At 34.9% G+C, this 25,359-nt stretch overlaps 1 protein-coding gene across 3 annotated transcripts in view; it reads left to right on the top strand.

Moving 5' to 3' along the window:
* The window catches only part of PHIP (pleckstrin homology domain interacting protein), a 138,220-nt gene that overhangs the window by 30,149 nt on the left and 82,712 nt on the right, over positions 1-25,359 (top strand). For all 3 annotated transcript variants that reach the window (XM_058307067.2, XM_058307065.2, XM_058307066.2), the window contains exons 8-9: positions 22,115-22,336; positions 22,631-22,731. In XM_058307067.2, the coding sequence (XP_058163050.1) occupies positions 22,115-22,336; positions 22,631-22,731 (323 nt within the window). The remainder of the gene's footprint in view (positions 1-22,114; positions 22,337-22,630; positions 22,732-25,359) is intronic.

Here is a 25,359-nt window from a genome sequence, read left to right as displayed (position 1 = left end):
CCATATCAAGGTCAGTATACTAATATTCAGGTGCATCTCTCAAAACCTTAAGTAAATTTGACATTTCTAATGCTTAAAAGAAATCTTAAAAAAAAAAAAAGTATTTATTTCTCTCCCCCCCCCCCCCCCACCCTGGTTGTCTGTTCTCTGTCTATTTGCTGCGTCTTCTTTGTCTGCTTCTGTTGTTGCCAGCGGCACGGGAATCTGTGTTTCTTTTTTGTTGCGTCATCTTGTGTCAGTTCTCCGTGTGTGCGGCACCATTCCTGGGCAAGCTGCACTTTCTTTCGCGCTGGGTGGCTCTCCTTACAGGGCGCACTCCTTATGCGTGGGGCTCCCCTACACGGGGGACACCCCTGCGTGGCTGGGCACTCCTTGCGCGCATCAGCACTGCACATGGGCCAGCTGCACACAGATCAAGGAGGCCTGGGGTTTGAACCACGGACGTCCCATGTGGTAGACGGATGCCCTAACCACTGGGCCAAGTCCGCCACCCAAAAATACTTTCAAAAGCAATAATAAACTGGAATAATGGGGAAGAAGCATTAAATTGTATTTACAGTTTATATTGTTTTGTATAAGGCTGTACTGTTGCACTGAGATTTTAAACACTGTAAAACTTCTTAATTTTTGATGTTAGTAAAGTACCTTGTAGGAATTCTTTCTTTACAAATGATATGGGTTAGGGAGGTGGTGGGAAGAAAAACAATACCAAAGATAAGGGGAAAAAAAATGATAGGGGGTATTGAGCATGTGTTTGCATATTTTATGAAGTTTTGTGTTTTGGTTTGAATTAGACACACAATCTCCCAGAAGTTTTTGAGGGAAAATATAATGAAATAATGTGCTTATTGATAGCTCATGAGCTTAATAAAGTGGTAGGTTTAGAATTAGAAGAATGTTCTGAACCCAGGGGTGAACAGACTACTGTAACCTTTGGGTCAAATGTGGCCTGCCACCTAATTTTATAAATAAAATTTTATTGAAACACATCCATGTGCATTCATTTGCATATTGTCTGAGTCTGGCAGAGTTGAGTAGTTGCGATAGAGAACATATGACCCACAAAGCCTAAAATATTTAGTACATGGCCTTGTACAAAAAGTTTGCATTTCCTTACTCTAGACATTTAATTCATACTTTTAAGGGCATTTGATATCAGTAACAGGAATGATAAATGTGAGAAGGAAGCTGTTTTCTGGTTATTTCCTTTAGTTGAAGGCACATAAAGGACAAAATGCAGCACTGTGCTGATTTACATGGTCTTAACGAGAGTCTAAAAATGTTGATCTTTTAAGTGTGTGGTACATTTTACCAATTGTGCCAGATTCACAGTTTCATGTGTAATTTTTTGCTAGTGATTTTCTGTTAGACTTCAAAATGTTATCTTGTAATAAGAAATACAAGGATATGAGAGCACTATTTTTAAAATGTCATCTAAAGGGACTGTAAGGTACATATATATTAACTGTGTATCACTTCATAAAGTGACATGGCTGCTGGGTGTTCATTCTGCTGATAACATACTCTTCACTGACGAGTGCTTTGAAAATCAGTCTTGAAAATTGATGGGTAAATTTCATATAGTAGACTGTGATTGACCAGGGAAGGATTCCTTTATTGAAGTAACAGTTGGGTAATGGACCAACCATTATTTCCCTTTCATATATTTGATATTTAAAACCTTGTACATTTATTTCTAAGGTTCTTGGGTAGATAAATTTGAAAGCCTTTTTCAAGGGACTAATTTTCCTGAGTCCTTTGTGAATAGGCACAGCTAGAGGTTAAGAGGATGCATGGGCTTTGGCATTAGAGGACTCTTAGTTCAATTTATAACTTTACCACTTCCTGCCAGAGTGACTTGGACACATTACTTCACTCTTTAAAGCTTCAGTTCTGTCACATAAAAAAAGAGGGTAGAGAATAGATAATAGTAGTTGAAACAACACAGGATTTTTTGTGAGATTACATGAAACTTACTGTAGTCGTTAAGTTTTACCTGTTGCTTCTGTAACTTTTAGGGATGGAGATTTAAGTAAATTTTATCAATTTTATTTTTTACCCAGTTAAAAATCTTATTTATAAATACAATGCAAGATATAAACTGAAATCATTACAAGTGATAAGTGGAATTCTGTATTAGGAAAATTTATCATTATTTTATACTAGAATATTTTAATAATAGATGTTTCCCAATAGAATAATTGGAAGAACCCAGGGAGGGAGATAATATAATTACCAATTCAGATTTTGCTCCCTAATTATTGCTTTCTTAGCCTTTTACTTTTTTTTTAAACTTGATTTCAGAATCATTGTCTCAAATAATAATTTTTTTTTTAACTTAGGGACATAAGCATAGGCAGTTCATTCATCATACGAAGTTATACTGAGGACCATGTAAAAGTCAGTTGGTTTCTTTTCCTTTATCAGAAACATGAAATATATCTTTTCAAATTAAGGCAAAAGAACATGATTTTTTTTCTATAAATGTAATAAATTATAATAAAGACTACATTTGTACATTTCTTTAGGAAATCGATATTCTTTTATGAGCCAGGCACTTTTGTAAGCACGTAGGATATAGAAATGAAAGACGTAGTATCTGTCCTTGGAGACTTCACTGATGGTAGAGCAGACAATATTGATACAGTATGATAAGAACCTTGACAGAGGTTGCACAAAATATTGAGGTATGAGGGAGGTACATAATCCATCATTGTGGTAGGAGATAGTAAGGAAACTTAACTAGAGAAGTGATATCAGCTGAATTGAGTCTGATACTGCAGACTTAGGGAAACACATTTTCAAACTTTTAGAGAAACATGCTCATGCAATTGTATACTATTGGGTATGGCAAAGACTAAATATAGATCATCTTTAAGCTGGAGCTAGAGATGTAGGTGGACACAAAATCATCAAGCTAAAGAGTGGGTTTTTTCCTAAAAGCAATGGAGGGCTAATGATGGATTTAGACAAAAGAGTGAATAGAATTTCTCTTTTTAAAGATCCTGTTAGCATTATTGTGGACAGTGAATTGAAACTTAAGTCTTTATTTGAGGGTGTCAATGAAAGTTTCTGGCATGATCCACGGAAGAAATCATCAAGACTTGAATAGAATCCTGATGGAAGTAGGATTGGAATTAACAGATTAAAAATAGAATCTGTAGCACTAGGAGAGTGATTTGAATGTTTAGGTAGGGAGTCAGAGGGAAGAGTATGGGATGACATTTTAAACTTGTGTGTTTGGTAAGAAAGTCCTTTCATTTACTATGGGGGTGAATTTAAGGAGAGAAGTTTGTGAAGGTGTGGGGCATAATTGAGATGGACATAACTATGGAATAGCCAAATAGAAGTGATCATTAGGCAGTTATTACTTAGGAGAGATTTAGGCTAGAAACTTCAGCTTGAGAATCAGTCAGTATGGAAATGGATTATATTACTTCATATGTATATAATATAAGAAAGCCAAAACTTTAACTTTTAAAGCAGATGAAAGAAGAGAAGTCAGTAATCAAGACTGAGAGAGAGCTGCCAGAGAGGTCAGAGAAAAACTTAAAACAAGTGGCGTCTTAAAAGTCAAGAAATAAGTATTTCATGAAAGACAGAAACCTAAAGTAAAAGTAAAACTAAAAGGTGTCTTTTGGATTCACTAAAATGTTTTTATTTTAATAATAGGATAATGGTGAGATTTGGGAATTGAAATTTTGAGAGTGTAAAATAATCTTTTAGCAAGCTTGATGATTTTAAAAAAAGGATGTTTTGGAATACAGAGTTTATTTTAGTTTCCCAGTTGCTATGACAAATACTCACAGTGGTATTAAACAATAAGAATTTATTGGCTCATGATTTCAGAGGGTGGAAGGCTTGCTTCTTCCTCCCATGGTCATTGGAAGCATTCTGGAGGTTCCTTGGCTTTCCTGTCACTTGGAGATGTCCTCCTTTTTCTTCTGGGTCCGCATAGACTTGTGACTTCTCCCTGTGACTTTTTCTTTAAAAAGTTTCCAGTACAGGGTTAAGAGCAATCCTGATTTACTTGGCGTGCCTTAACTAAAAATATCTTAAGTAAAAATAATATGTTTACAATAGGTTCATACCCACAGGAATGAGATTAAGATTAAGAACCTGTTTTTTTCTGAGATATGTAATTCATTTTACCACAGGGTACTGCTGTTGCGCTTCTATTATATTGTGTTTTCCAGTTGCAATTACTTTGTTTAGTCTGTGTTGCGAGTTTCTTAATAGCAAAGACTTTTTGTCAGCTTTTTGGATCTGTAGTTTCTTATAAAGTATCTGGTGTTACTTAGCCATATAACATACGACGAATGGACCAACCAGTCATGGATTTAAAAATGAATCATGTCCTAGTTTGGAAGAAATTTAGAATCTGTGGTGGGGGGCGCGGGATTGAAGCAAATGACTCTGAAGTCAGATTCCCCTTTTCTACCCTGCTTTTGTTATAAGGGTCTTTTTGTTTATACTTTAAAATGTAATCTGTTTATGGCTTAGAGCCTTTATACTAGCTCTTCCCTTTGCTTGGAATTGTCTTTTCCAAAATATTCTTGTGGTTTATTCCTTTATTAGCAGGTTTCAGATCAAACGCCACTTTCTTAGACATCTCCCCTACCTTTCTTCACTGAACTCTACCATTATAAATACCATTACTTCACCATTTCTTATAATATGTATCATTGACACACTTTTTTTTTTTAATTTGGGTTTTATTATATCTTCCTATTAAGCTCTAAGGGGACAAGGACCTTGACTCTTCTCACTCATTACTATAATCATTACCATACACACACATCCAGACACACATACACTCTTTCACACAGACACAGACACAGACACAGATTTCATTGCCATATATTTAAATAGTGCTTGCTTATAGGAGGCACTTACTAAATATTGACCGAATGAAGTGAAAGAGTAGAAGGAAGGCAGGAACAAAAGAAGCAGTGGGATGGAGGAAGTAATGGAGGCAGATGTGCATGTGAGAGAGATTCATTTGTTCATTGATGTGTTGAGAAAATTGAGCAACCTCTGCTTTAGACTCTGCACATAAAGTGATGAATCAGACAGACATGGTCCCTGTCCTAATAAACTTTACATTCTAATGGAGCGTATGTACTAATAGTGATATGGAGAGTTATATTGGTGGAGGATGAAACTGGAGACCTGGAGACCAACTAAGAGGCTGTTGCAGTAGTTCAGGCAAGAGTTGTTGAGATTTAGAACTAAGGTACATGTGTCTGTGGAAATATATACTGGGAATAAATCAAAAGTGGTATTAAAGGGTAAAATTTAAACAGTCTGACTGCTAATTGCATTTTGTGTGTTTTGGTGTGTGTGGGGAAGAGATTAGAGAGTGAAAGGGGACAGTCTAAGATGTTTCTGAGATTTTAGTACTTTTAGGATGATTGGTAAATGGTGGTTTCATTTATCAAAATGAAGTATGCAAGTAAAAAGAGTTTAGAGGACTGGTGATGGGGGAAAATGAATTCAGTTTAGGACAAAATGGATTTGAGTGTACTATGGTTTTACCCTCATGCATTTTTATACATTTGTATCCTAAATACTGTTTTTTAAGTACGTGTATTTTTGCAGTTTTTAGATTGACATATCTCATTTCATTTTAAGTTTAAGTAGTGGCAAAGGATGTAATTTCCGGTGTATTGCATATTAACATTTAAAAATAAAACCTTTACATCACTTTTAAATAATAGCTCATGGAATATAAGTAACTTTTGATACAGTTATCCATTCCAAAAACAAGTTTTCTTTGACAGTTGGAAATTTATTTATGGTTCTTTTTTTTTCTCCTTGAACTTGTATTTCTATTTCACTAAACCCCACAGAATTTTCCCAGTGCAATAAATTTTATGTTTGCAATTTTTTTATTGATTACCCTATAATATTTCTTCTCTCTATGGACATATGTGTGTTTATGAATATTTGTAAATGTACACATATACATGTACATGTAATGGAAATTTAAAACTTTCTCCTGTGAGTGTGAGGATGTCAATTTTTTTTACTGGATTGAGCTCTACAGTTATAAGTACACAATTAGTTCACATAACATAAATAGACAAGTAATTACGAAACATTTTATTGAAACTGTATTTCTTATTGAGGTGCATGGGAATTTTGGCTTAACTAGAGTATACCAAGATTTCAGATTACCCATTTGGCCCCAAAAGTTTTTAAATATAGGGACAGTGTTCCAAAGTAAGATTCAGACCACAAACATGCCTTGGGCAGAAAATTTTTGAAAAAAAACTTAATATAGCAGTTCATTTCTCTGTTATGTATCCTATATTATGCATCTTCAGGAATACTTGGACCTCTCTTTTAAGAATTCTGGTCAATTTAAGAAGGAAGAGTTAGTAGGTAGTTTGATATATTCCTTTGGAACTCAGGAGAATATTCTGGAATAGGGATCGAGGAGACAGAAGCAGAAATAAAAATCTTGAGATTTTCTTCTTGTCCTTTTTCCTATGAGAACATTAATTTTTTTTAATAGTTTCATTGAGATATAGTTCACACACTTTATGACTTATTTTTGTTTAAGCAAAACCCAACCTCTGCCTCTGGAAGGGCAGGATCCTGAGCAAGCTGAGACTCACTTCAGCTCAGGTCCTTGGGAGCATGACCAGGGACAGGGACAGGAGCCAGAGAGAGGAAATTTTGATGTGTGTTCTGGACAGGGTTTGAGGTTGTGGAACTTTTTTAAAAGGGACAGAGCATATACCCTGCTATGTTTGCTAATTGTGAAGTTTGTGTGCAGTGGCTGGGCCCAAGTGTGATGTGCTGGTCGTGATGCAGTGGTTCCTCAAGTGCAGTAGGCTTGTCCTGGCGCTTTCCCTCATCCTGTTTTGGGAATTTTCAGTTGGAAGTTATCCTGTGTGGAGAGTCAGGTACCAGTGGGTACAATGCAGTCCATACAATATCTCTGCAAACTGCACTGAGGAAAAGGGACCAATGTTCGACATACCTCCTGGCGAATCTGACAGGATCCTCTTTCTGAGGACTGACATATTTTCAGTGAGGTTCCAGAACATGCATAATAAGTCTTCCCTTTTTCTGAGGACTATTTTGGATCAAGCTCCATCTCTGGATCAGGCTCTGGAAGTGGCTTCCCAACTGAAATCAAAGAAGGATATCAACCAATAGGTAAAGATGATGCTATCCATTATTACAGTGTTTGGCCTTTTGAGATGAATCTGCTCTCAGACAAACAGGACTTGGGTCAAGATGGATCAGGAAATGATTTTATTATATAAAAGAGAGGGTTTCCCTACCTTGATGACAGATAGTGTATTCAGTATCTTTTACATACCTTAGTTAAATGATTAATCTTGTGACAAAAAATTTTACAGAAATTTTAAAACATTTGAAAAGAAGCTTAAATTTACCACTTTTTTTCTCATGGATTTTAAAATGTTATAAGCCTATGCTTTAATGCTATTGCTCTGAAAATATCTGCATTCTCTTTGTATCATATTCAAATAACCTTACTATGAAATTAACTAGAATCCCCATGTCTATGAAATTGCTTTTAAGAATAAATTATGCTTTTAAAAAAAAAATGAGAGGCAGATTGATAGGAAATATTTCATACCATTTTAGTTTTCAGAAGCATGCCTCTGAATGTGCATTCAAATATGTGACTTGTTTTTTTTTTGGAAAAAAATCAAGATACAGAACTGAATTTATGGCGTGGGTATTTGACATGTTTTATGATGTGAAATGTATTATTACAATATTATGATTGGATGTGTTTGCAAAGCTAGTTAGACGTTTATCTAGAAGTGTTGTTGCTATTATAGTTAGAAACTTAAGACCCAAACCTAAAGCACAGCTGTGCTCTCAATACCTCAAGCCACTTTACCTACCTTTTTCTCTGGATAACTGTATATTTTCAGATTACTCTATTAAAGCAGAAGTGAAACAACAACAAAAAAGGATTCATTTGTTTTAAGTGTACAATTCAATGATTTTTAGTAAATTTCCAGTTCTGCAGTTATCACTATATTCAAATTTAGAATCTTTTCATCACCCCAGAAAAGACCCCGTTTACATTCAGTCTGGTTTTACTCTAACTCTAGGCAGCCACTACTCAATGTTTTGTCTCTATAGATTTGTCTTTTCTAAGCTTTTCGTATAAATGGAATCAAACAATATATCATCTTTCATGTCTGACTTGTTTACTTAATATTTTCTGAGATTCTTCTGTTTTGAAGCATGTAACCAGCACTTTATTCCTCTTCATTGCAAAATAATATTCCATTGTATAAGATATGCCATATTTTGTTTATCCATTCACGAGTTGATGGACATTTGGATTGTTTCTTAGTTTTGACTGATATGAATACTGGTGCTGTGAAAATTCTCATTCAGATTTTTGCATGGACCTGTGTTTTCACTTTACTTCGGTAAATGGTCAGGAATGGAATTGCTGGGTCATACTGTAAATTTATTTTTAGCTTTAAAAAACTCCCAAACTTGGGGGCAGATGTGGCTCAAGCAGTTGAGCGCTTATGTCCTACATGGGAGGTCCCGGGTTTGGTCCCTAGTGCCTTCTTAAAACAAAAAACCAAATAACAAACACGAAAAAACCAATTCAGGGAAGCCACTGTGGCTCAGTGCTTGAGTGGTTGTTCATTGTCTAGCCCCAGTACCTCAGAACAAACAAAACAAAAACCTGCCAAACTATTTCCCAAAGGAATTGCACCATTTTAAATTTTTACCAGCAGTGATATGAAGGTACTAGTTTCTCTGCATCCTTGCCTAGCTCTTGTCAGTCTTTGATTATAGCCATTCTAATAAGTGTGATATAGAATCTCATTTTGGATTTAATTCACATTTTCCTAGGACTGATTAGCCAGTCATCTATTTTATTTCAAGAAATGCCTATCCAAATCTTTCGTTTATTTTTACTTGGGTTATTTTTCTTACTATTGAGTTGTAAGAAATCTTTATGTATTTTGGATATAAGTCCTTTATCAGACACATGATTTTCAAATACTTCTTTAAAAGAACAATGATGCTGTTTACGTGAGGCATACTTACACTTAAAGATATAGAAAAGTTGAACGTAAAATTATAGAAAAAGGTATACCATGCAAACAATAGCAAAAAGAATTTAGAAAATGTGAATAATATGATTAACAAACTTGACCTAATGGGCATACGTAGAACACAGTATCCAACAATTGCGGAAAACATTATTTTCAAGCACATGTGTAAATTTATAAACATTGGCCATATGTTTGGCTAGAAAGCAATTGTGAACAAATTTCAAAAGATTGAAATCATGCAGAAAATGTTTTGTGACCAAAGAATAATCTTATATTCAGTAGCAATAACTAGAAAATTGCCATAAATTTGGAATTTAAGAAATATATTTCAGGTCTCCCATAAATCTAAGAAGATAATCCCAGGAGAACTTAGAAAATATTTTTAACTGAATGATAGAAACTGGAGAACCTCTAGTACAGTGCTGAATTGTAGTAGCTTACTTGTTTGTTTCAGGTATTAAAGAGAAAGCATTTAATATTTTACCTTTAAGTACAATGTTTGCTATAAGAATTTGGACATACCTTTAATAAGATGGAAGCAGTTTGGATTAAGGATCTGCACTGATGTCTTTTTATCAGTACTGACATTATTTATTATGCCCTTTTTTTCTTAATTAGTCCATTAGAGGTTTGTTCAGTTTTATTCCTCTTTTACCAAACTAACTTTGGATGTTTTTGTCCTCTTTATGTTTATGTTTTCTATTTTATTAATTTCTGTTCATTTTTATTTCCCTTTTTGTAAATTTTTTTTTTTTTTTTTTTGAGTCTTAACTTCCTTAGATGGATGTCCAGAATGTGGGTTTTGGCATTTTTTCTTTTCTAATATATGTAACTAGCTATAAATGTCTTGTCAAAACCATGTAGAAACATAATATTGTAGAACATGAGCAACCAAAGGGAAAAACATAAATGGAGTTTTATCAAAATGAAAAACTTTAGTGCTTCAAAGGACATTACAAGTGAAAAGACAGCCCACATAATGGGACATGATATTTGCAAATCACATACCTGATCAGGCTCGAGTACCTAGAATACATAAAGATCTCTTAACAATAAAAAGGCAGATAACCCCATGGAAAAGGATTTGTATAGAAATTTTTCCAAAGAAGATAAGCAAATGGCCAGTGAGCACATGAAAAGATGCTTAACATCATTAGCCATCAGTGAAGGCAAAGCAAGACCACAGAGAACTACAGTTCACAGCTTTAAAAAAATTTTTTAAAAGACATTAATAAATGCTGGCAATAATGTGGAGAAATTGGAACTGTCATTCATTGCTGGTGGTAATTGTAAATGATACAGCCCATTTGGAAAATAGTTTGGCAGCTCTTCAAAAAGTTAAACATAGAGTTCTTGTATATGATCCAGCAATTCCACTTCTAAGCATACACCCAAGAGAACTGAAAAGATATGTCCCCACATAAACTTGTACACAAATGTTCATAGCATTATTTGTAATAGCCAAAAGTACAAACAACCCAAATGTCCATTAGGTGATGGTGAATGGATAAACAAAATGTGATTCCATACAATGGAATATTTAGCTTTCTATATGAAATGTCCAAAATAGGCAGTCCGTAGAGACAGAAAGTAGATTGGTGACTGTTTATGGCCTGGGTATTGGAGTAGAGGAATTAGGGAGTTAACTGCTAATGGGTGTCAGGTTCCTTTTAGGGATAATGAAAATGTTTTGAAATTAGCCATTGGTGATAGTTGCACAACCTTGTGAATATACTAAAACTCACTGAATTGTGCACTTTAAAATGGTGTTTTTTAAAAATAACCTTTTTCTTTTAGATTTACAGAAAATGAGTACAGAGAGTTCCCATATATCCTGCAGCCAGTTTCTTTAATTATCAACATCTTAAATTAGTATGCTGTATTTATTAAAATTAATGGACCAGTGTTGATACATTATTAGCTATAATCCCTTGTTTATTCAGATTTCTTTAGTTTTTACCTCATATCTTTTTCCTATTCCAGGAGCCTATGTAGGATATACTGCATTATGTTTAGTTGTTGTGTCTCATTAGGCTCCTGTTGGACAGTTTCTCAGACTTTTTTTTTTTCCTTTGATACAATTTTGAGTACTGGTCAGGTATTTTGTAGATTTGGGGTTTGTTTGTTGGAATTTGTCTAATGGTTTTCTCACTAAACTGGGGTTATGAGTTTTTGGGAGGAAGATTACAGGGCTAAAGAGCCATTTTCTTTCTTTTTTTTTAAAGATTTATTTTATTCTTTCTCTTGCTCCCCCTGTTGTTTCTCCTAGCTGTATGCTCTCCGGGTCCATTCATTGTGCACTCTCTGTGTCTGCTCGACTTCTCTTTAGGAGGCACTAGGAACTGAACCTGGGACGTCCTGTGTGGAAGAAAGGCACCCAGTCACCTTTCTTCCTCAGCTCCCTGGTTCATTGTATCTCTTACTGTCTTTCCTCTTTGAGTCTCTCTTGTTGTGCCATTTTTTGTGTCCGCTTACTGTGCCTGCCTGCCGTGCCAGCTTGCCTTCTCCAGGAGGCACCGGGAACCAAACCTGGGACCTCCTGTGTGGTAGGTGGAAGCCCAATCCCTTGAGCCACATCTGCTTCCCATAAGAGCCTTTTTCATCACATCATATCAAGGGTACTTAGTATCATCATGATTTATGAATGTTATTGACCTTGATCAGTTGGCTGTGGTAGTGTTTATCAGGGTTTTTTTTTTTTCCCACTGTAAAGTTAACTCTTTTTTCCAAAGTAAGTCACCATGCAGAGGCTATACTTAGGGAGTGCGCAGTTATGCGCCTCTCCTTGAGAATGGAGTATCCACCTAAATTATTGGAATTCTTTTGCATGGGCGCTTTGTCTCTTCCCTCTTGTTAATTTATATAGTCATTTATTATATCAGTAAGGACTCCCAGGTATTTGTTTTATATTTTGGGTTATAATCTAATATACTGTATTTAGTTGCTGAAATTGTTTCAGCTTTTGCCATTAGGAGCTCTTTCAGTTAGCTCCTGTGCCCCTTTGACATGCCCCATCAGTGTGAGTAGATACGTTTTTTGACACTTTTTTTCTGAAAATGGCATATTTTATGGTATGTGAATTTTATCTAAATTAAAAGAGCACACAGGGGCCAGTTCGAAGCAGCTCCTCTTGGTCGTATGTAGGCCAATTTGAGCATCAAAATAATAGTAATAGTTACAGATTACAATTCTTTGACTAAAATGGATATTCACGAGTTCCTACTAAGTACATGAATAAATAAGTTAAAAAGCTAAAGCTCTTCTTTTCAGTAGAATGCCAGCTGATTGTTGTAGAAAGAATGATGGTTTGGCAACCATATAGTGGTTGTTGATTCAGTTGAGTGTCATCAGTGGGGGCTAATCCTGGTAGAGGTTTGAAGATCTTGTCATAATCTTGCAATATGCCTCTATAAAATACTAATCAAATAAAATTGGAAAAAAATGTAACTTTACAGGGGATAAATCTTGCAGTTCATACTGAGCATCCTTGTTTTAGGGAAATACACAATGGATATATAGAGGTGATGAAGCATAATATCTGCAGCTAGTACTCAAATGTTTCAGGATTTGAGTAATATTAATAATGGATATGTGTGTGTTATGTGGCAAGATGGATGGAAGAATTTTACTGTAGGCAACTCCTGATTTTTATCTACTGAAAAAGAACTCTTATTTTGTGAAACTCTTGGTTGGAAACTGCAGAGTTTCTTCAAAATAAAAAGTTTTTGTGAGAAGCCAAAGAATAAGCTTTTCTTTCTACTTGTCATATACTTGGACATTAAATTCTTGAAATCTGGGGGGACTGAAAAATTGAAAAACTGAAAAAATTTTAGGACTTAATCACTTAAATTGTGTGCAGAAACCAGAATACAACATAAAATCTATAACATGAAAACTTCAGGAAGATTTCTTGAAGGACATTTGTAAAAATTATTTTTATTTATTTATTTACTTATAAAAAGGAAAGTTAAGTCTTAGAAGTTCTTGGTATAGTTTTTTCTGGTATGACTTCCATAGCAGATTTTCTTTAAAGAGTCAAAGAGGGAGCAGGTGTGACCAAGCAGTTGAGTGCCTGCCTCCCACATAGGAGGCCCCAGGTTTGGTTGGTTCCGGGTTCCTCCTGAAAAAACAAAAAACAAATAACAACAAATGAAACAAACAAATGAAAAAACCAACTCAGGGAAGCTGATGTGGCTCAGTGACTGAGTGCTGGCTTCCCACATACATGGTCCTAGGTTCATTACTTGGCTCTTGGTAACTTTAAAAAAAAAAGAGAACCATGGAAATTTTCTTCCCCAGAAGAGCAAAGCCTGAAAGATGTGTTAACAAGAGCATTGCATAGGCTGTATCTATGGAGAATCCACTTTTTTTGTTTTCCTTTGGCTTCTCACATAAACTTTTTATTTTGAAGAAACTTTGCAGTTTCCAAAAGAGTTTCATAAAATAGGAATTCTTTTTGGATAGACAAAAGTCAGGAATTGCCTGCAGTAAAATAATACAGTAGTTCTCATGTTAAAGGAGAAGTCATTGGTGCCATTACCTCCATAGTCTTATTTAAAGTATTAGAATAAATAGCAGTGATTCTGCAGTAAATGATATCTGGTTCAGGTTACTTCTGTCCTAAGTTACAAGTCCTATTGATCATAATAAAGCACTTGGCTTTATTATACTGTGTGTAGCTTCTTCAGATGTGGAACTGGAATAAGCAAAGTTTACAGGGTATAGGGTACTTCAAGTCAGATACTCTCGTTTGCTCAGATTGAAGTTTTAAGTCCTACCCTTTTTCAGCATGTCTTCTTGCAAATGAAATCGAAACGGTTATATTTTCAGGGTAAATAGAGATAAAGAACTTTTTCAGTTTTGTTGACCTTAAAATGACTTCCTAAAGCACATGGATTTCTTAAAAACCATTCATAGTTTTCCATATAAAACTCTCTTAGGTTAGAGATTAAAATGGCTGCTCTAAGACATCCCAGGGTTCATTCCCTCACAGATTCTTTGAATAACCAGCCAGAGTTGGCAGAGTCATTTTCTTGGTTTGTGACTCCAGAAAATCCTGTTCTTAAAGTGAACCCATTCCTGTGCTGTAATCCTAGTGTGTATGGTGGGTCCTTTTGTTAGATAAAGGGCCTTTGATTAGTTTGTGGGAATCTTTGATTGGATTGAATTCAGTTCAGGGCCTTTGATTGGAGTACTTCAATACTCCCAGTACCCAGGATGGGTCTTGGCCATCTTGCTGGAGTCTTATATAGACTGGAAAAACATGAAGAGACGCACAGAGAAACAGAACTGTAAGCTTTTACCCTGCCATGTGAGAGAGGATATTAGGATTATCTACAGCTGCAAAAAGAGAGAAAAACCCTGAGAGACTGAGAGAGTGCCCAGAGGCTGGAGTCAGTTGAGCAGCCTCAAGCTGAGGCATTGAGAACTGTGGGGAAGGAATTTGGGGAGAGATGAGCCATGTGTCTGATAACCCACAGTTGAGCTCAGGGAGAAAGTGACCTGGAGGAAAAGACAGACCAGCAGCCATTTTATTTTGCCTTGCCATGCGCCAAGAGTCCTGGATCAGCAGAGTATCCAGCCTTTGGTGAGACAACATCTCTGATGATGCCTTGATTTGGACATTTTCATAGCCTCAGAACTGTAAGCTTTTGCCTTAATAAATTCCCATTATTAAAGCCATCCTATTCCTGGCATTTTGCATTGGCAGCCTTTAGCAAATTGAAATAGTCATTTTCCTCAAAACTCCAGAAAACAAGAGAATTGCAGTAACTGGGCAAGTGCTAAATCAAGAAAACTCAGTTTAAACAGTATGGAGAAGGTTGTGGTGCTTTGCTATCCTCTCCCCACTCCCTTCCCAGCACTATGTGGAGCTGGCCTTTGCTTCCACTGTGGATCCCTGGCCCTGTTCCACAGGGCAGAGTAAACCCTGTGCATATACTTGGGTGCCTCAGTATCAGTGCCATTCCACTGGGTGATAGCCTCAAAGACTGAACCAGAGCATTCCTCCCAGGATGTCCTCCCATAACTTGCCATGCAGGAGGAAGCACCTTGCTCACAGCTATAAGCACCTTGCTCACAGTTAAAACAGTGTATGGAGCAATTAAATTCAAGGGACCCTGGAGCAAGGGATTACAAGCTATAAGATATACGCCAGGGCACTCAGGAGGAGGGAGATGTCTTTCATAGGGAGTAAGAGTGGCATTCAAATTCTTTTTTTTTTTTTTTAATTATTTATTTATTTTTTTAAATTACATTATGAAAAATCAAATTCTTGTAAACAGCGCAGTTCCTAAGGCCAGGAGCCTATGCCCAGGGCAAGAAACAGGCTCAGAAAAGATGGAGAGGACCTTGCATTTTCTCCTCAGGCTGATCAGGAGGGTTTAACTTTATAAAGAAGAGTATGAGCCAGCACAGAGCCAATTTGCAAAGACTGTGAAAGGTGTTTTTTCATTGGTTTGTTTTTCTTAGCCTTTGGCACTCAAGGAAATCTCTATCATATCACTTTGCACAACACAAACTCAAGGCTTAGGGACTAAATCCCAGCATTAGCACATAAAAATACTAAAATGTACAGGATGCAACAAAAGATTATAAGACAACCAGAAGTGATATCCCATCCAAAGGATGAAAAAAATTTCAGAAAATGTTAGTGAAGAAAATCAGGAAAGTCTTTAAAAATGATCTTCAGTATGCTCAAATAAATAAAGGAAAACACAGAGAAGGAACCAAAGGTTAACAGAAAAATGGTGAATGAACAACATGAGAATCTCTGTAAGGAGAGGTAAAATTTTTAGAAAGGGAACCAAGCAATAAGTGAAATTTAAGACCACAGTAACTAAAATATAAAATTCCCTGGAGGGTTTCAACAGCAGATTAGCTATGGCAGAAAAAGGAATAAGTGAACTTGAGAAAAAGTCAAGTGATTCAAGCTGAAAATGAGAAAGAAGAAAGAATGAGAAAAGTGAATAGAGCCTAAGTGACTTGTGGGACACCATCAAGTATACCAATATCTGCGTTATGGAAATCACAGAGAAGGAGGAGAGTAAGGGACAGAAGAAATATATAAATAAATAATGGCAGAAAACTTCCCAAATTTAACAAAAGACATGAAGGATACATATTCACAAAGCCCAGTGAACCCCAAACAATATAAACTTGAAGACAGCCACACCCAGATAAATTGTAGTCAAACTATCAAAAGCCAAGGACAAGGAGAGAGTTCTGAAACTCCAAGAAAAAAAAACAACAAACCCCCACTGTGTTATATTCAAGGGATCCCCAATAACATTAACTGCTGATTTCTCATCAGAAACCAGAGAGAAGGCAGTGTGTTGAAATAAACTGCTAAAAGAAAAGAAATGCCAACCAAGAATTTTATATCCAGGAAGACTGTTTCTCAAAAATGTGGGAAAGATTAAGACATTCCCAAAGAAAGAAAAGCTGAGACTTTGACAGCTCTAGCTCTTCCCTAAGAGCAAGACTAAAAGGAGTTCATCAGACTGAAGGGAAAGGACACTAGACATAGACAATTGATAAAAGTAGCGTAAAGAAATAAAGACCTCTGATAAAGGTAATCATATGGGTAATTATAAATGCCAGTACTATTGTATTTTTTTTTAACAAATACATTTTGCTTTTTGCTTCTTTTTAAAACTTTTTACTTTATTTCACTTTTTCTTCTTTCAGGTTCTAAAATACATATGCGTAAAAAGTAGTGATAAATCTATCATTTTGGATATACATGTACAAAGGCAATTTGTAACAAGTACAAAAAAAGGTGGAGGGACAGTGAGGTATAGGAACAGTATATGTGTATGCTGTTGAAGTTGGTATCATTTCAAACGTGATTGTTATAGATTGAGGATGTTAAATTTAAGTCACATAGTAACCACAAAGAAAATATCTGAAAAATATATAGAGAAGGAACTCAAAATAGTACACCAGAAAAAAATTAAATATGAAAGTAGGCATTAACAGAAGAATTGAGGAACAAAAAAGGTAGACATCTTATAAAAACCAAATACCAAAATGTCAGAAGAAAGTCATGCAGTATCCATAATCACTTAAGATATAAATGGATTAAACTCTCCAGTCAAAAGGCAGTGATTGACAGAATGGATAAAAAAGCATGACCCAACTATATGCTGTTTTCTAAGAGACCAATATGGAGTTCAAAGACACAAACTGAAAGTGAAAGGATGGAAAAAATATACCACGCAAGTAGTAACCAAAACAAGGGTAGCTATGTTGATATCAGATAAAATAGATTTTAAGTCAAAAACTGTAACAGTGGACAGTGATGTTCACTATTTACTGGTAAAAGTGTCATTTAACAAGAAAATGTAACAATTATAAATAAATACACTCCTTATGGCAGAGCCAGAATATATGGACCATGTATTAACATATTTGAAGGGAGAAAGAGCTGGTCTACATTAATAGTAGGAGACTTCAATATACCACTTTTAATCATGGATAGATTATCGAGGCACAAGATCAATAGGGAAATAAAAGACTTGAATGATAACTATAGAAACCCACTGTACCTAACACTTAATTCAGCACCAGTCAAATACACATTCTACTCTCTTTCACATAACTAATTCTCCAGGATAGACTATATGTTAGGCCATAAAACAAGTGTCAATAAATTTTAAAATACTGAAATTATACAGTGTATCTTCTCTGATCACATTGAATGAAGTTAGAAATCAGTAATAGGGACAACTGAAAAATTCACAAATAGGTGGAAATTAGCCAACACAGTCTTGAAAAGTGAATGGGGGAGTGGGTATAGCTCAGTGGTTGAGCACCTACTTTCCATGTATGAGGTCCTGAGTTCCTGGTACCTCCCGAAAAAAAAAAAAAAAAGAAATGAATGGGTGAAAGAAGAAGTTACAAGGGAAATTAGAAAATATCTTGAGGCAAATGAAAACCAAAACACATATACCAAGACATACAGGATTCCTCAGTGGCAGGTCTGAAAGGGAAATTTTTATAGCACTAATTCTTACCTTTAAAAAGTAAGCTCTCAAATCATGGAACTGTTCTCACATTTGGATGATCTAGGGTAAAAAAAGAGAAAACAAGTAGAAGGAAGGAAGCAGAGGTATCCTTCCTAGCCCAGTCCATGCCAGTGTTTCCAGTCTCATCCCCTTTTACCATTTATGTTGACATTGCCTTTTGTTTTAATATCCATGATTTTGTTTTTTAAAAGTCTGTAATGTCCTACTCTTTTTATTGTTGAACATATAACATTTGCATGGGTGGAAAGAGGCTTGTGGAAAATTCATTTGTTCTAATTTTTAATTCTACTTCACATTTTGGTCCTTTATCAAAGAATATTATCAATTCTGATGCATCCTTCCTTATTTATTTAAAACATTCATAGTGCTTGTAAAAATGCCTCCCAGTAAATTTTTCTTCTGTAGTCTTTTTTTTTTCAATTATTCTTATGTTATGTATTTTGTATTTCTGATAGCCATTTTTAAAGTATTTAGTAGAATTTGTGGTTAGATCATCTTTAGTTTCAAATTTCCGTAAACATAATCATAAGTAATGATGTATAAGATATACATTTCTTAGGATGCTTAGAATATTCTTTGAAATTCTGCCAGGAGTTGGGGGATGAGGGCAAGGGTAGAGTTAGCAAATTCTTGTATAGGTTATGGAAGAGGATAATGGTGAGAAATTTCCCAGCAAGGACAAACAGAAATTTCTCACCCTGCAATTTGATGAAAGAAAAGGAAGATTAGTTGGAATAATATAGACTTCTGTTCAAAATCTGGATAATTATTATTTTAGAACTTGTCTAAATAAAGCAAAATTATAAAATAATTTTGGTAAGATTACTAAATAATAAACTCGAGGATTTTGTAAATTTTATTTGGTGAAAAGTTTCTAGAGACTTATTTTAGATTAAAAGTTGCTGCTGTTCCTTTCATTAAACTGGCATTTTGCCAACATGCCCTGTTCCAAATTACCCCTTGCTTTAAGGCACTCTTGCATGTCCTGCCCAACGATCATGCCTACATTCAACACACTATTTTATAACCACTCCATAACCTCTCTCCTGCATCCTGTGCCAAGTCTAACTCTGGTGTTGCTTCCATGCCTCAAAGGCCCTTCTTTTAGTTCTTGGAGGATCACTCCAGTCCTTTTCAGCACTGTCATGCCCATTTGCCCCCTATCCCCCACAACTGTGCCCCAGTGCCTTTGTCTGTATTCTGCTACCACCCTTCTAGGCCGGGAGGAAATAAATGTGTGCCAGTTGCTGTTCTTTAAAAAAAACAAACAAAAAAATCCAAAATCTGGCATTTTGGTCTGCATACTGTGTTTTTTTGTTTTCTGTTAATGTTTAGATATCTGAAAAATTTCCTGTATTAGAATGTAAATCAAACACCAGATACATGAAAACAAAAATTATGTCAGTATTATGAAGCATGAGATGTCATGATTTTACTTTTGTCATATATTCTACCTGTATTAGCATACTTAAAATTTTATTTTTGTACTGAATGTAAATCCCAGCCAAATATTGCCTTAATTTTTGGAAGTGAAATAGATAATCATATGAACTGACTAAATTGACTTAATTTGTAGAATTGATTGACAAATTGGTAGTTGAATGAATTTTTAAAAACTTTTTTGGTTTGTTTAATTCAGCGTAAACCTAGAGCGCTTCTCACATGCCAGGTGATGGTATTGTAGATCAGATTTCTGGAAGTCATAGTCTACTACAACTCCTTCACTTCCAACAGATAACCAGTGATATAATTCCCCACACAATTATTATAATCATCTCTTCTGATTTCTCCTGTCGTCTGTTTAAGCACTTATCCTCCCCAGCCTTTACTATTTTAACAACTTTGAACTTGCCTTCTAATCTCTAGGATAATTCTCATTTTGATCTTTGGAAAACATAAATCTGATCCCTGAACTCACTTTTTTGATGTTCATTTAGTGGTCCCCATTATAGCCCATATCCTTTATTGTACTATATTATATCCTTCACAGTGTTTCCTTAACCATTTCTACATTTTCCTGCTTCCAAATCACACTGCCAAGTTAGTTTACAGACTACTTGCAATTCTTTGAACTGCTCGCATTGTTTCACATCTCTATACTTTTGACCATACTTTTCTTTCTAGGTGCCATATGGAATATTTGCTCTATAAAACATAATAAGAAAAATACTACCACCAGCAAAAGTGGTGGTCGTAGATAGTTCACATACAGCTTTTACTGTGTGCCAGCTCTTGTTTTAGCTCTTTGCCTTCATTGACTCATTTAATCTTTACAACAACCCTGTGAAGTAGGTACAAATGAGAAAACTGAGTCATAGGAAATGTATGTAATTTACCCAAGGTTCTACAAAGTGGTGATGTTAGCTGAAGAACATGAATGTTTGACCCTAGGGTCTGTGCTTTAAGCTACTAAGTAGTACACTGCATTGCCTCCTTATGTGCCAGACTTTGTCCAAGCATCACTCCTTCGCGGTTCTTTTTCATAATCTACTGTAGTCTCCACCTTTCAAGAAAAAAAGAGTGCTTCCTTGCTTAGGTCTCTACTAATTAACAGCGTAGCATTTAGGACATAGGCATTTATATACTCTTCTACTTTGCTTCCTAAAAACAGGGATACTGCATCTTATATCTCATCCTTGCATCTCCAGTGGTTAGCACATACTAGGAGTCTAAAAATAAATTACAATGTACATGAGTAAATGAATGCATGATTTGTAGATTTCAAAATGGAAACCTTTCACCCTTAAAGATCATCTGATTTAACCTCCTTATTTCTTATATAGATGAAGAATAAGGTTAAATGGATGTGATGAGTAGTGCAGATTTTAATGTGAGTAATTTACAAAAATAGCATCTATTACTAGTTTTCTTACTGGTTGGTAACCCATTTCATTGCCTTCAATTGTCAATCAGTAGAACTGGTTTTATGTTAATTGGGAGTGTTCTGATTAATGTCGGCAGTGTCTAGTTTAGGGCATAGCATTTAACTTGTACTGTTAATACTATGTTTGTGATACTGTATGTGCTATTTATATCGTCGGTATGAAGCCAAAAATGTTTTTGCATTCATTATTCACCCTTGTACGCTCCTTAAGTACTTTCTAATGACAGACATAAAAATATTGTTTTTTTAAGAATGAGATTGGAAGGTACATCTTTAGTAAACTAAAATGTTTGTATTTCTTAAACTGTATATTAAAAGCTAGAAAATGTAGCTAAAATTTTGATAACTTTGAATTTGGGAAAATGGATATGGAGGGGTTAATGATAACTATTCCCTCTACTTTTTTTTATGTTTAAAATTATTATAATTAAAAATAAAGTCTGGAAGTTCTGTCAGCTTTGTCTTTGTGAGATTAGAATGTTTATTTCTAAAAATAGATATTCATAGGAAACTGTAAATCCTTTATAGTTTCTTCCTGAACTTAATTTCTTTTTTATTGACCTCGTGTAGATAGGAGTCTTTTCTGATAGCTAGTTGTGGGTGATGTTATGTGTACTGTATTTAGGTGAAGATCGATGGATAGGAAATTTGTGACAGTATGTTTTTAGCTTCCTGGAAAAAACCCTCAAAATTAGCTTACCTCCACTTTTGTGTAGCAAAATAACATAGATAGAATTGGTAACCAGGGTATATTACACACATTTTACAATTTAATTTTGTTTCATTACTTCAGAATTTCACATTCTGTCACAAGATGCCAGATAGAGATTATCCTTGATGGATGGTTAGGGCATAATAGGTAAATGTAGTTGTTGACAACATCCTCTTCTTGGATGGTAGATACACAGATGTTTTTTATAAGTGCCTTTTGTTGTGAGAAGTTGCTAAAGTAAGTATTTAGTAATACTTTTAGTACCTTTTAGCATTTAAAGTATTGAAAGTATTAATACTTTTTAATACTTAATATAATTGTTGGAAAGTGGACATAACAGGTAAGAGTTTTAAAAATCTGTGTTAATATGAATTAAAATTGATAGAGTTAATTTTTATAATCTTGTTTTAAGGGTTCTGATGACTGTCTTGTTAAAATCTGGGCAACAGACGATGGGAGATTACTAGCTACTCTAAGAGGACATGCTGCTGAAATATCAGACATGGCTGTAAACTATGAGAATACTATGATAGCAGCAGGAAGTTGTGATAAAATGATTCGTGTCTGGTGTCTTCGAACATGTGCACCTTTGGCTGTTCTTCAGGGCCACAGTGCATCTATAACATCACTACAGGTAATTGTGTTTTAATTCCTATAAAGTCTTCTTAGGTTATAATTTACGGTAATTTTTAAGAAGTTACTTTTATAATCCATTATGTAAGACCATCTAAAATTAAGAAAGGGGTATTTCTGCTTTCTTCATAAGTACGTAGGCTTTAACTAGCATGTTAGTCATTGACCTTGGTCAGTTTCTGGTATTTTCTTACTATTTTTGTTAGTTGCTATTTTGTAAAAAGTGAGTTTTAGTTAAATTTGGATTGTATGATTTTCTTATATATCTTTTCTCTTTTCTGTGATTGTTTTTCAGTTTTCACCATTGTGCAGTGGCTCAAAGAGATACCTCTCTTCTACTGGGGCAGATGGCACTATTTGTTTTTGGCTCTGGGATGCTGGAACCCTCAAAATAAAGTCAGTTGCTTTTTTATTTCATAGAATAAATGTGATTAGTTTTTAATAGATGAGATTGCACAAGTAGTTGACAATAAGAATAAGTTTACTTTTCCTTCTAAAGATAAATGGTTTTTGGCTCTTCTCCAATTGCTATTAACTTTTTTCTTTTTTATGCCTTCTTTTTCTGTTTTCATGTGTCAAAGAAAGTTTTCTCATGTTTACATGCTTATTTCTTTTTTAAAAATTTCCCAGCCCTAACTCTGTTTTCTTCAGTATATTCCTGTCTTATTGCTCCTTTTTGTATGTGGCATAGTTTTATCTCAGTATCTTCTTATGATGCTAAGAACATAAACTTAGAGTTCCTAAGGCTGTTCTTTAGAAGAATTTAATTATTTCTTTTATCAAATCTACAGATTTTAGATTTTATTTTAGATGTTGGGAAACAGTGTTGATTTGTGTATGTGATTTCATGTACGTCAACTTCTTGGTTTATCAAAACAAGTTAGTTGGACAATATTATCTTTTATTTAAGAACACTGAGGCCAAGAAAGGTTAAATTATTTCCCTGTGCCAACGCAGTTTTTAAAAATCGCGAGACCAAGACTAGAACTTTAGTTAACTTGCCTTTGATCCTGTGCTTTCTATTACTATACCATGCCACCTTTTAAGTTAAATGTAGTATCTGTCATTGGGGAGGTGGCGCATCATTTCCACAGTATTGATTATGGACATTTCTGCTGTTTTCAGGCTAGAAAGAAGAAAAGACTGTTGTTCAGATATACTCCAGTAACTCTCTCTGACCTCTGTTTATAAATTATCAACCCAGGTTGAGTTGTTGTTTTTTTTTGAGGTACTGGGGCCAGGGATTAAACCTGGGACCTCAACCACTGAGCCACATTGGCTCCCCTGAGTTGATTTTTTCATTTGTTTGCTTTTTTTGTTTTCAGGAAGTACTGGAAACAGAACTTGGGACTTCCATTTGGGAAGCAGTTGCTCAACTGCTCGAGCCACATCTGTTCCCCCCAATTTGAGTTTTTTGATAAAATAATCTTTATATGTCTTGGTTATTTTAAAACAGTAAAGTTTTAATTTTTTTAATGCAAGGCATATTTCTTAAATTTCATGTATGTGATCAAGACATGTTTCTTTGAAGAATCAAACCAAGTAGATTTCCCTTTATTTGCATTCTTAATATTTCAAAGGCTTTCTATAGATATTTAGATAAAAGTTGAAATATATATAAATGTGAGGACAAAGCAATAGTAAATTATGAGCTGTACTTTATATTCTTTTAAGTATTTTTACCTCTTTGTGCACTTACCTGGTTGGGGTACCTTTTTCTTTTTCTGTCTTGTGTCTTAGAGAAGAAAAATTTATTACCAATAATCTCCAAATTAGGATAAGAACAAAAGCAGTTTTAAAAAATTCAACTCTTACCTTGTTTGATCTTTTTGAAGATTGCATTGCTATGACAGTAATAATTTATTTATCTGGATCTTGAGAAGTGAGTTATTCCATACACATGACATTTTTCTTTATAACAGAACCTTTGTATAGAATCAGCCTATATAAACTCACTACCCTAACAATAATTTTTTCATAGGAATGTGTTTTATATAGTAATTACAAAAATTATATAATTTAAAATTCTTCTGTTTTTCAAACATTGTACCGTGTGCATTTATAATTTTAATAGTTACCTCCACTGAGTAATTCCATATTTTGTTTAGCGACTTTCCTATTCTTGAACGCTTAATTTGTATGCAGAATTATTTTCTATTGTTCTTACAATTGTCCCATAAGAATTTTTAAGCCACAGTCAGGTGTAAATTAATGGTAAGTCATGCTTTCCCTTTGAAATAGGCCTTGGAACACCTAGTTTCCTTTCTGGTTTTTTTTTTAGGAGGTACTGGGGATTGAACTTGGGACCTTATACATGGAAGCAGGTGCTCAACTACTGAGCTAACTTGCTTCTCCCTTCTCCCTTCTGTTATTATGTATGGTTATATTGCCAACATATTGTTAGGACTTGGATTTTTACTGTATTTATGTCATATAGGTTTTAAGCAAAGACAAAATTGTATTAAGTTGTAATGATTTTGTGTAATCTATTGAGGAAGTGACTTCAGCAACGCAGTTTCCTGCACTAATTGAAAGTATGAGGAAACCCAAATCTCTTGATAAATTTACATTTACACAAGGTCTTTATTAAGCATTAAGTCTTATCAATCTTGTTTTAAGCACATTATCTCATTTAATACTTATAATAACCCTATGAGGAAGAGGCAGTTATTATCTCTAGGGCAGATAGTGGAGAAAACTGAGCCATAGGCAGGACACAGTGTGAAATTAATGGTGGAGCCAGGATTTGAATACTGGAAGTACACTGTCTGGACAATCTAGAACTGGTTGAACCTAATTAAAATACTATTACTGCTACTATTTATTGAGTGCTGGATATATGGTAGACACTGTACTCTTAGCATTTTGCGTGGATTAAAGTCATTTAATTGTCCCAACAATTCTGAGTAGGTTCTTTTATTACCACCTTTTTTACAGATGAGGAGACAGAAATGTCGAAATGCTAACTTGCCTAAGGGTTCACACCTGATATGTGGCAAAGCTGGGTTTTGAACCTAGAGAGTC

The sequence above is a fragment of the Dasypus novemcinctus genome, chromosome 11 (genome assembly GCF_030445035.2).
Source record: "Dasypus novemcinctus isolate mDasNov1 chromosome 11, mDasNov1.1.hap2, whole genome shotgun sequence".
In the NCBI taxonomy this organism is placed as follows: domain Eukaryota; kingdom Metazoa; phylum Chordata; class Mammalia; order Cingulata; family Dasypodidae; genus Dasypus; species Dasypus novemcinctus.
This window is presented reverse-complemented; position numbering and strand designations above follow the sequence as displayed.